At 44.0% G+C, this 12,549-nt stretch overlaps 1 protein-coding gene across 2 annotated transcripts in view; it reads right to left on the bottom strand.

Annotated features, from left to right (window-relative positions):
* Positions 1 to 12,549, bottom strand: part of LOC116984309 (oxysterols receptor LXR-alpha-like) — a 58,972-nt gene that overhangs the window by 4,244 nt on the left and 42,179 nt on the right. For both annotated transcript variants that reach the window (XM_033038423.1, XM_033038422.1), the window contains exons 6-8: positions 9,134 to 9,313; positions 5,080 to 5,179; positions 2,789 to 2,902 (exon numbers count right to left, since the gene is read on the bottom strand). In XM_033038423.1, the coding sequence (XP_032894314.1) occupies positions 2,789 to 2,902; positions 5,080 to 5,179; positions 9,134 to 9,313 (394 nt within the window). The remainder of the gene's footprint in view (positions 1 to 2,788; positions 2,903 to 5,079; positions 5,180 to 9,133; positions 9,314 to 12,549) is intronic.

The following is a 12,549-nucleotide window of genomic DNA, read 5'->3' as shown; positions in this document are numbered from 1 at the left end:
GCTACCTTTAGGAAAAAGACTGTGACCATCCACCCTATCTGTGCCCTTATGCTTTCTTGAACCTCTATAAGGTGACCACTCAGCCTCCTTCACTCCATGGAAAAAGATCTCAATCTGTCCAGCCTCTCCTTATAACTCAAGCTCTCCTCTTCTGGTAACATCCACACAAATCTTTTGTTTCTTGATGACATTTGCCAATTGGAACTCCAGATGTATCACATCAACTACTGTTCCCTCGTTGACCCATTGTATTACCTCATCAAACAATGCTATCAAGCTTAACATATTTGACCATTAACTAATCCATGGCAACTTCCTTTAAACGAGCCCGGATGCCTAAGTGAATGTTAATTATCGTTTCTATAGTCTTCCCCACATTCAAGATTAAACTGATTGCCGTTGAGTTACTGGGTTTATTCTTGCACATCTTTTTGAACAAAGTGTAACATCATTTGCCAATTCTTGGGCATCAGCCTAGAATCTATAAATGTTTAGAAGATTAAGCGCAGGAACTTTAATTAGTACTGTTCCCTCCCTTGCTGTTTAGCCACTTTAGGTGTAGCTAGCTTTTCTCGAGCTATCTCAGCTTTGTGCTATCCAGAAACTCCTTCACATTTTCCTTTGCTGAGACTCCAGCAGCATCCACTTTGATAAAGATTGGTGAAAACATTCTCATATTGTTCCTCAGCAAAACTAATATTAGACACAATATATTTAATTTACCATACACCTTCTTTACCACTCTATCTATTTGTGATGCCACTTTCTGAGAGCAGTGGATGAACCGCAAGATCTATCAGTGCATCACAGCTGTTAAGGGTCTTGCTAATAACTACATACTTTCTTTTACATGAGACATCCCAAAGTGCAACTTCTCACACTTGCTTGGAATAAATTCCACCTGCCATTTCTCCGCCCATATCTATATTCTGCTGCATCCTCTGACAGCCTTCCCCACTGTCTGCAACACCACAAATTTTGCAAACTGTAAATTTACCATCCAATCCTATATTTATGAGCAGGTTATTTATGCCCTGTCATTGACACGTTATTCATCGACCTATCATTTGTGGATTTTCCAGGGTTTTTTTCTTCTCCCTTCTTAAATGAAAGAACAACATTGACTACTCTCCAGGGACATCAACTGTGCCTAGAGGATACAATGGTCTCCATTGGGACATCTCCTCTCTTGCCTCTCTCAATAATCCATCAGGGCCCAAAGAATTAATCACCTTCATGTCATCTCTGAGTGCCCGCTCTACAACCTACCAAATGGAGCTCGGGGCCTGGCAGACATTGACAAAGAGACAACAACCTGGCTACACAACACCCGGCTTGAGATCTAACTATTCCTTTGGTTTATGTTTCATTCGCAAGAAGAAGATGTCTTTTGAGAGTCCCAACATCACCTCCTTGTTGATTTGAAATTGCCCTAACATAATAGTATCCTCCACATTGATCCGACTGTCCTTCACGTATTTCTCCATGTAAAATACTTGTTTAGTACCTCACCTACATCCTCTAACCAAGCACTAATTCTATCCTGTATTCTTGAGTGGTTCAACATTCTCCCTATTTACCCTCTTATTTTAAATGTACATATATAAGGTCATAGCATTTTCTTTAATCTGATTTACAGTGACATTTCATAACCCTTTTCATTCTGATTGCCTACTTCAGTTCTCTCCTGCTTGCTTTAAATTCCTCAAAGGTTTTTCTGATTTCATATTATTTATATAAAGACATTGAGTTTTACTGCTTAGAAACAAGGTCCTTCTGCCCAAATAATCCATGCTGACAAAGAAACCATCTATGGTAGCACCATTTGCACATGTTTGGCTCATATCCCTCCAAACCTTTCCTATCCATGCATCTGTCCAAATGCATTGTCAATCATCTTATTGTACCTGCTTCGGCCACATCCCCTGGCAGATCGTAACACCCTTTGTGTACAAATGTTTCCTCTCAGATTCTTCTTAAATCTTTTCCCTCACACCTTAAACCAATGCCTTGTTTGTTTCCCCAACTTGTTCTTGTTTCCCCAAACATTAGAAAATACTAAGTGTATTTACCCTATCTATGTCTCTGGTGATTTTATACAGCTCTCTAAGATCATATCTGTCTCTTTCCATTGTTACTGATTGGCACATCCTCACCAGCTCTCAGAAATCCCTGCCGCGTAACTACTAGAAAAAAAGCACAGAGTCCATCACAATTCTGCGATGGCAACATGCGGAGGTGGGTATAGCAGAAAGAACACACAAGATTCAAACAAACTCAGCGGCTCTGCAAGTATCACCTGTCCCAACTGCGACAAACTCTGCAGATCACCTCAGTATCACGGAACAGGAGTGGACACAGGTCATATTGAAAGCCAAGGGCTAGCTGAGGCAGAAAAGATGACTATTTCTTAAAATGCAAGAGGTCTGTGATATGCCTGGCAAGAGGCAAATCTTAGATGAAGGGTTCAAGCAAAGAGGGAGGGACAGGGGAAGCACAAAAGACTTCAGATGATGGAAACTGGAGCAAAGATAAGGAGAGCTGCTGGAGAAATTCAACGGGTCAGGCAGCATCTCTGGTAGGAAAAGGACAGTCGATGTTTCAGATCCTTCACCTGAACAGGAACAAACAAAGGCCCATATTGATTGATTTTTGTCTTTCACTGTGGGCATTGAATAATCATTGAATTCTCAAGGGAAAGATTCATTGATATCATAGCTATAGTGACAATTAAAGACCAGTAAAGGAGTCTGATAGTCAGGTTCAGACTGGAAGACCGCATACATACCTGCTGAAAAGAGATTGATGGCGATTAGAAGAGCATATTCAGCATCATCCAAATGTAGGTCATTCATACATCTTGAGAACTCAAAGATGGGATTGATAAATTCAAACTGTAGTCCTGCAGAGAGAAAGACACAGAAATAATAACTCATTTAAAATAGGATCTTGGTCCTCTCTGTATTCAAAGGCTTTTCGGCGACAGAATCTTTCAAGTGCCTTCAGGTACCTGCTCCAGGCAGTCTAGTTCCAAGAAGCATGCAGGAGAGCAGGGAACACTATAGCCCAGTAGACCATGAATTTTGCATCAGATTTGTGACTTTGATCCACAGACACCTTTTCCTCATTCAATCAATGGTGGTGTTAAATTCCATCATTGATATGCGCCTTTAGCTAGAGCTGGCTTCTGAGAGATGGGAAGTGGTCCATTTTCCAGTGTCTGCTATGAATCGTTACTATCGAGGGCAGCATTGTGCATCAGGGGAAGGCTGGTGGCGGTTTGTCTTGTTGTGTTGAGTGTAAGACCCACAACCTCACACGCTTCACTGAACAAGTCAACAATATACAGTCATCCCGATATTAACATTGGGATTTTTTTGGTTCTGGAGGGCAATTGCTGTAGATTGAATACTTTCATGGCAGTTCTAAGATTAGCTCCGTTCCTGTACAGCATTTGTTGGCAGTTGTGCTGCGATACTGCGATATGTGTTGGTGAAATGATGCAAGCGTGTCTAACAAATGGTTTGTCGCTGAGATGCAAAGGAGAATTTTCATCAGGGCACTCTTTAGATGACTGCATCCTGATGGATACACTGATCCTCAAGTCACTGTTGACAAAGGTTCTACAACATGCCATCTCATTCAGAAAGATCCAAGTATCTGTGCAGCATCAGTACTAATGATAATTCCTAGGACAGGAAGTTTGGCTCCAGGATCAGTAAAGCCAGCTAGATCTTCAGCCCACTCTGAAAACAAAGTGGGCTCAGTCAATGTAGCATCTGGCTCTTCAACACACTGTCCTTCAATGCAATGGTACTAATATCCTTAATTGTTATCAGATGTACACCCTCCATAGAGAATCATAGCTCACAGAAACAGGCCATTCAGCCCACCATACCCATAATGAGCAATCTGGATGAATCCCATCTCCCAGCACTTGCCTATGGCCTTCAATGCCTGGGCACTTCTAGTACTCATCTAAACATGCCTTAAATGCCTTTAGCAATTCTGCCTACACTACTCTCTCCGGCAGTGTGTTCCAGATATTCACCGCTCCCCTGGTCAAAAAGATCTCCTCTAAGTCCCTTGCCCTCTGCCCAAAACCCATGTCCACTAGATTTCAGATCCTCCCTCCAATCACTGGCTGGACTGAATGATCAACTGTGATGTTTTAAGTTTTAGGTTAAGATTAAGGTTTTAATCAACATTAAATAAATGTTTAGGAAGGATCTGCAAATGCTGAATTACATTGAAGATAGACACAAAATACTGGAGTAACTCAGCGGGACAGGCAGCATCTCTGATTACAAGGAATGGGTGATGTTTCTGGTTGAGACCCTTCTTCAGACTGAGAGTCAGGGGAAAGGGAAACGTGAGATATAGACAGTGATGTAGAGAGATATAGAACAATGGATGAAAGATATGCAATAAAGTAAAGTTGATAAAGGAAACAGGCCATTGTTAGCTGTTTGCTGGGTGAGAACAAGAAGCTGGTGCGACTTGGGTGGGGGAGGGATGGAGAGAGAGAGGGAATGCAGGGGTTACTTGAAGTTAGAGCCTTCAGTTGGCCTTTCAGAGGAAGGGTCTCAACCTAAAACGGCACCCATTCCTTGTATCCAGAGATGCTGCCTGTCCCGCTGAGTTACTCCAGCATTTTGTGTCTATCTTTAAAGAAATGTTGTTGAAAACACCATTCAGTGGAACCAGGTTGTTCAATTAGAAATCCATCATCTCCCAGAAACACAACACATCCTGCACGGGGAGCTCTGGCAAACAGAGGAGTTAATATGCCAGAGTAAAATATAGATCAATCACTTCAAAATTAACCTGGACCATTCATTCTCCAGTGAGAAAACATCAGTCTCACCGACCTTGTGCATACGACTGACAGCAGGGCCCATCAGCAATCCTTGCCAACAGTTCCAGGGAAGATTGACAGAAATCTCACTACGTCAAACTTTCCACTTCCTGATTTCCCCATGAGCACATTGCATTGCGATTCAGACATCAGATTAGATTGGTGTCAACATTGTTGTTGGCATGACAGAGTGGGACAAGCAGCGAGGAAGAATCACACACCTGCCCTGGCGAAGTCTTCTCGGCTATAACTGAAATCCTTCAGAAAGGTTATGGACTCTATCGCAGGGTTATACCTTCGTGAGGTTTCCAGCAACATTATCTTAACAACAGAAAAAAAAAATTACACAGATATCAGAGATTAAAAACATTAATGCAGGATAAAAATAAGAAGATTGGTTTAACTTTGGCAGCAAATAAATTATTGTAATCCATTCTAAGAAACAATGCAAATATTTACTCTGATGAGGAACTGATTAACCAATGATTAACCTATTGGCTTATTGACCAATTAGCCGATTAATAAGGGAAGTGCATCTCATTATGTTGATTTTTTTTCAATCAGAGCTACGAAGGAGAGTTAACAAAGGGGATAGACACAAAAAGCTGGAGTAACTCAGCAGGTCAACAAAGCGGATGTGTTTGATGTAATTAACATGCATGGTTAATCACAAGGCTTTTGACAGGGGCCCAGTAGACAGTGAAGGCAATGGCATTCCAAAGGAAGGTGGCATCTGTAATTTGCTCACAATTACAAACAAGAGGAACTTGTAGGGAGGAACTGCAGATGCTGATTCAACCCGAAGACAGACACACAACTGAGAGGAAAGGGGAACGAGACATAGAGACAGTACTTAGGACAAATTAATGCAAGAATTCATAATCATAATGATCATAATCATACTTTAGTAGCCAAGTACGTTTTGCAACATACGAGGAATTTGATTTGCCATACAGTCGTACCAATAAAAAGCAACAAAACACATAAAATACATTTTAACATAAACATCCACCACAGTGACTCCTCCACTTTCCTCACTGTGATGGAAGGCGAAAAAAAAAGTTCAATCTCGTCCCTTCTTTGTTCTCGGAGGCCTCGTGCCTTCCGTTGACGGGCCGATCTTGGCTCCTGTAGCCGGCTGTCTAGCCCTCTGCGTCGGGGCGATCATGTTCCCATAGCCGGCGGTTGAACCCCCCACACCGGGCGATCGGACCCGGGTCGGGACTAGTCGAACCTCTTGCGACTTTGGAGCTTCCCGACATCAGTCTCTACCCAAGACTGCGAGCTCCTCTATGTTGAAATCTGCAGGCTGCAGTTGGAGCGTCGATCCCAGGCAAGGGATTACAGGCTCCAATGGTAAGTCCACGGCCCCGCGGTGGGGCTCAAAGTCAGTCTCGAGCAAGGCCTCCAGCTCCATGATGTTGGGCCACAGAGCGACCACAGATACGATCCAGAAAACAATCGCATCTCCGGCAAGGTAAGAGATTGAAAAAAAGTTTCCCCCGACCCCTCCCCCACCCCCCCCCCCGTAAAACAAACCAGAAAACATTAACACAAACTTTTTAAAACACACTAAAAATAACAAAAAAGACGAAAAGACAGACATTCCATTGGCGAGGCTGACATCGCTGATGGCGCCACCTGGTGGATATGCAGAAAGCAAAGATAATCAAGAAAAGATGGCACCCACAATGGCCCATAGGTGAGAATGAGTTAATACATACAGTGGAACTCAAAAGAATGACAGTAAAATTAGTAAAAAGACTAGGGTGGGGGTGTGGTGGAGAGAGAGGGGATGCAGGGCTTACTTGAAGTTAGAGCGATCAATTTGCAGACCGCTCCAAGCCAAATATGACCTGCTGTTCCTCCAATTTACATTTGGCCTCACTCTGACAATGGAGAGGGGCCCAGGACAGAGAGGTCAGTATGGGAATGGGAAGGAGAGTTAAAGTGTTTGGCAACCGGGAGATAACATAGGCCGAGGCGGACTGAGCGAAGGTGTTTAGCGACACGGTGTAAATCGATGCTTCAGGTTGAGACCCTGCCTCAGAACGGAGATTGAGTAGGAAACGTTGCTAGTACAAGGGTATGCTTGCCTTCATTGGGTGGGCACTGATTATACTGTAAGTCGGGAAGGACATGGTATAGTTCTAAAATATTTTGGTTTGGCTGCACTTGGAATATTGCGAGCAGTTCCAGTCGCCCCCCATTACAGGAAGGAAATGGGGGCTTTGGAGAGGGTGCAGAAGAGGTTTACCAGAATGATGCCTGGATTAAGGAGTATTAGGTGCAAGGAGGGGTGGGAGATTGCAACCTTCACGTGGTCCACCCTGTTTTAATGAATGCAATCAACCCGGCGTGCACAAACAGAAGATCAAACAGAACAAGTTGTCTTACAACTTTAGGCTGTGCACGCCATACGCAAGAAGAAGAAGAATAAGGTGCTAGGAGAGGTTGGGGAAACTTGGATTGTTTTCTCTGGAACGGCAAAAGTTGAGGGAAGAATTGATGGAAGTATATAAAATTACGGCAGACAGTCAGAACTTTTTGCCAGGATTTAAATTTCAAAGACTAGAGGGAATAGCTTTAAAGTGAGAAGTGCAAAGTTTAAAGGAGATGTGCAGGGCAAGTTTTTACACAGAGATTGATGGGTGCCTGGAACATGAGGCTGGGGGTGATGGTGTCGTTGAGTTTAAGAGGGTTTTAGATAAGCACATAGATATACAGGGAGTGGGGGGGGGGGGGCTGTGGATCAAAAGCTTCAAATTCCTGGACGGGTATATGTCTGAAGGTCTTTCCTGGACCCAGCACACTGATGCAATTATAAGGAAAGCCCATCAACGCCTCTACTTCCCGAGAAGATTGCAGAGATTCGGTACATCAGACAGGACTCTCGTGAACTTCTACAGATGTACAGTAGAGAGTATATTGACTGGTTGCATCACGGCCTGGTTCGGCAACATTAAGACCCAAGAGCGAAGAAGATTGCAAAAAGTGGTGAACACTGCCCAGTCCATCACGGGTTCTGACCTCCCCACCATCGAAGGGATTTACAGGAGTCGCTGCCTTAAAAAGGCAGCCAACATCATCAGAGACCCACACCACCCTGACCACACACTCATTTCACTCCATCAATCGGGAAGAAGATATAGGAGCCTGAAAAATGTAAAATGCAGGTTCAGGAACAGCTTCTTCCCTACAGCCATCAGACTAATAAACATCACAAGCTCCAAACAAGCTTTGAACTCAATAGACGTGTGTGTGTGTGTGTGTGCGTGTGCGTGCGTGTGCGTGTGCATGCGCGTGCGTGCGTGTGTGTTCTTCCCCACTTATTATATTATTTACAGAGTACTATGTTTACATATTCTGTCGTGCTGCTTGACTCTTGACGTGTCAGGTTGAGAAGTAGATTAAACGGATGGAGAAATATTTTCTTTGTTAGCGGAGACATAGAACATATGAGCAGGACAGTTACACTAAGATGGTGTATAATGCTTGCGTACAATGCGAGGCTCGTGTACTGATACGGTATTGCCACCACATTCCAGAAGAGAGTCCAATGGAGATCTGTGAGGACATTTTGTTTGAGGATGCTGAAGGGCATCCTAACTGAGGAGAACGAAATGATGAGGACAGTGAGCGAACCCCACTATGGCTGCTTTTTATGTGGCATTTGCACCTTTTCCTCGTGATCATGTAGGCTTCCCCAGGTTCTCCAGCTTCATCTACATCCAAAGACATGTAGGTTGACCATGGTAGATTATCCCTGGTGTACAGGGACTTATATCCAAGGTGGGATTTAGTTGATGGGCATATCAGGGACTTTGGTAGCAGGGAAATAAGTGGAGGAATAGATTGAGGGAATTTATTTGAGAGCCTGCATAGACGATGGGCCAAATGACCTCCTCCTTAATCATAAAAAAATGAGAAGCACAATCACCCAGTACAGGAGGGCACAGTGATAATCCAGTGTAAAAACATGCCCTCCTAGCCCCCCCCCCCCATCCTTCCCAGCCAGAGTGAGAACCCCAATGGTAAACGCAACCACTCTCCCACAACACGGAATGTTTCCCAGCAGACTCATCCACCCAGAGGACATCCCAGTGTGAAACACTCACCCCCAGAGCCCAGTGATAAACCCAGCATCTAACACACACACCACCCCTTTGGTCCCAGTCTTGGTGCGTCTCCAGAGACAGCCAGTGAATTACATTTGCAAGGTGAACATTTCGGAAATCCCGGTCATGTTATATCCCTGTGGGAGTAGAACCGTACCTCAATAGTGGACGTCTTGAGCAGAGCGATCTGATCTTCACGGGTGAGGTCAAGGAATCCTGGCACCTGTTTTGCAAAGTCAACCAATTCCTGGACTGAGATGATTGCGAGTTCTGTGAAGTGTGCAAATCTCTGCTGCCTCGTCTCACGACTGTGGGAATCGACACTCCATGGCCATGGCTGTGGAGGGAGGAGCATACACTGAGCACATTTGTGGGGGACAGGATTGAAATTGCAAGTTTACTACTTCAGGAAAAGAGGAAGGGAAAATTAAATGAGGATGCAAGTTAATTGCATTCAATTGAAAGTGGACCAATCCAAGTGGATAAGAAGATAAAAGAAAACATGCTGGAAGCACTCAGAAGGTCAGGCAGTATCTGCGGAAAAGAAAACATAGTTAACACTTCAGGTCAAAAACCCTCCATCAGAGCACTTTATATCTTCTATATTACTAAAGTCTGATCTTGACCACTTCCTGTTGTTCTGCATATTGATTTTAGAAAAAACGCTGCCACTTACGGCTGTGATTTTTGGCCATCTTACTCAGTCCCCCTCCGCTGCGCAGGACAAGAGGATATTTCCCATCGATGAAAAATAAAAGAGCTATTAGTATTTTTAAAATGTTGAGATTCACTTTGATTTGGTGGCCTTGCACCCTGTATGAAGTGGTATGAAACTGCATTTGAATTTGGTGGCCTTGCACCCTGCTTGAAGTGGTATGAAACTGCACTTGAATTTGATCATTCACTCGATAAATAATAGAATTAACAAACTACAGTTAGAACTGCAAAAGAAGCAAAGAGAGATCATGAAAATAAATTAATCGAATAAATATACTCAAAAGTAGTCGAATAGTCATCACCAGAAGGGAAGAACTGATTGAGAATCTGAAGGAGAATGTAAGGAGTCAGAGGATGGTGCTGAATATTTTATATCTATCTTCACTGACAGGGGATGCTGCAGTAAAGAAGGCCACCTCTTGCAGTTGGGAGGCAACTCAGGTCACTGAGGAAAGCAGGAAGGAAACAATAAGAAAGCAACACACAAAGTGCTGGAGTAACTCAGCGGGTCAGGCAGCATCTCTGGAGAACATGGATAGGTAACGTTTCTTCAGAAACAATGGGACACAATCCCCAAATCCTCCTTAGTTATGAGAATGGTGTTCCAGGCTTGGAGGCTCCAAATGTTGCACCTTATTCAAAAGAAAGAGTTGTACTTGGTCACTGGGACCAATATACTGTGGGGAAAAGTTTCATGCAATTAGTTCAGGACAAAGTTATTTGGCACAGGGTTAAATAGGTTAATAAGTGAAAGTCAGCACAGCAAATTGTGTGGAGTATCCTGCACCAGCCTGATGCCGTTCACAGCAAGTCAACTTGTTGGATGAATTATTCAATTCAATTCAACTTTATTGTCATTGCACAAATACGAGTATAGGTACAACGAAATGCAGTTTAGCGTCTGGTCATAGTCATAGTGCAAGATAGTAGAAGTCAAAATACAAATACAAATAAGCATACAATAAAAATAAAAAATACTGGTTAACAATGTGTGGATTGTGGATGAATTAAACTGGTACATAGGCAAATAACTGTATACAAATGGGAGAGTCTAAAGATAGCTAGCGACGGGACTCTGAGTTCAGCAGTGTAATGGTGTTATTGAAAAAGCTGTTCCTCAGCCTGCTTGTGCGAGTCCTGAGGTTCCTGTACCGCCTCCCTGATGGGAGGAGGGCAAACAGTCCATGGTTAGGGTGAGAGGGGTCCTTGATGATTTTCCCGGCCCGTCTCAGACACCGTTTGCAGTGGAGGGCATCCATGGCAGGGAGCGGGGCACCGATGATGTGCTGAGCGGTTTTCACCACCCGTTGAAGCGCCTTCCTGTTAGCTGCGGTGCAGCTGCTGTACCATACCGTGAAGCAGGTGGTCAGGATGCTTTCGATGGTACAGCGGTAGAAGTTGGACAGGATCAGGGGGGACAGGTGAGCTTTCTTAAGCCTCCTCAGAAAGTAAAGGCGCTGCTGCGCCTTTTTGATCAATTTGGTGGTGTTGAGGGACCAGGACAGATCCTCTGAGATGTGTACCCCGAGGAATTTGTAGTTGGAGACGCGCTCCACCTCAGTCCCGTTTATGTGGATGGGGGTATGTCTGCCACCTCTGGTCTTCCTGAAGTCAACAATGATTTCAATAATAAACCAGTTGCAATAGTGAAGTAGATAAGTTTGAAGGGTAATAGCTGCATGAATACAAATAGGAAAGAAAGTAGGAATAGACTTCAGGGATACAATGCATCAGGTGCAATGATGGCATATGGGAGATGGCATCTGAAAGCGTAGGCATGGCTGAATTGTGAAGTGGCAGGCCCGATCCATTGGAATTTAAAAGCTTATATTTTTATTTATACATTCAAGAATCTAAATTGTTATTTTTAGAACTCCAATTCTCATTTGCAAGCTTTGATTGGTTCCATTTCCAGTACCTTTAAAGAAGTAAGTTCTCGATCATGATTACTCTGGATATAAAGATCCTCTCACATTTCCCATCTCCCTCTCTTCACATCTCTCTCGCACAATCCCACCATTTCTTCCACCTTTCACATTGTTCCCCCATCCTTGAACCGTGAGAAGCTTCTCTCCATCTGCCTTCTCCAAGCTTGTTCATTTGAAACACTCAGATCCAACCCCACCTCTCTCACCTGTGGAGGGAGGAACTGTAGATGCTAGTTTAAACTGAAGGAATAGGTGACGTTTTGGGAAGGGTCTCGACCCGAAACGTCACCTGGTCCTATTCTCCTGAGATGCTGCCTGACCCACTGACTTACTCTGGCCGTTTGTACCCCCCTCTCACCTCCTTCGCTCGAATGAAAACCAGCCCAGCCACAGCAGCCCATGATTTTCACTGGAGTGCTTTGTCTCTGGAACCACTCCAGGAACTCTTTTCTATATCCGCTCATTGACCTCCATATCCCGACTAAAATGTGGTGACCAGAACTCCATTTGTGGCCTCACTGGTTTCTGATAAAGGTTCAGCACAACCTCCATGTTTTTGTGCTCCCAGATTCTGTTAGTGGAGCCAGAATCAACATGTGGGAATACCGCTATCTTTCAATCTGATAAACATGCCTCTACCACTGCTCCCTATTCTTATGTCACTTTACAGAGGCCAATTAACCTACAATCCCACGCATATTTTTTGGATGTGGGATGTGCTTCCGGAACACGCGGTGGAAACCCAAGCAGTCACAAGGAGAATGAACAAACTCCACACAGACATCACCCGAGCTCAAGATCAAACCCGGGTCTCTGATGCAGTGAAGCCATGGCTGTAACAACTGTGCCGCCTTGTTAAATCAGGGTAGCTCTTCTGACCTCAGTTTACATAATTCTTTATTTGTCAGGCCAAAACCAGAGTTCTGGT

This window comes from Amblyraja radiata, chromosome 20 (assembly GCF_010909765.2).
Source record: "Amblyraja radiata isolate CabotCenter1 chromosome 20, sAmbRad1.1.pri, whole genome shotgun sequence".
NCBI lineage: Eukaryota > Metazoa > Chordata > Chondrichthyes > Rajiformes > Rajidae > Amblyraja > Amblyraja radiata.
Note: the sequence above shows the minus strand (reverse complement) of the source record. Positions and strands in the feature narration are given on the sequence as shown.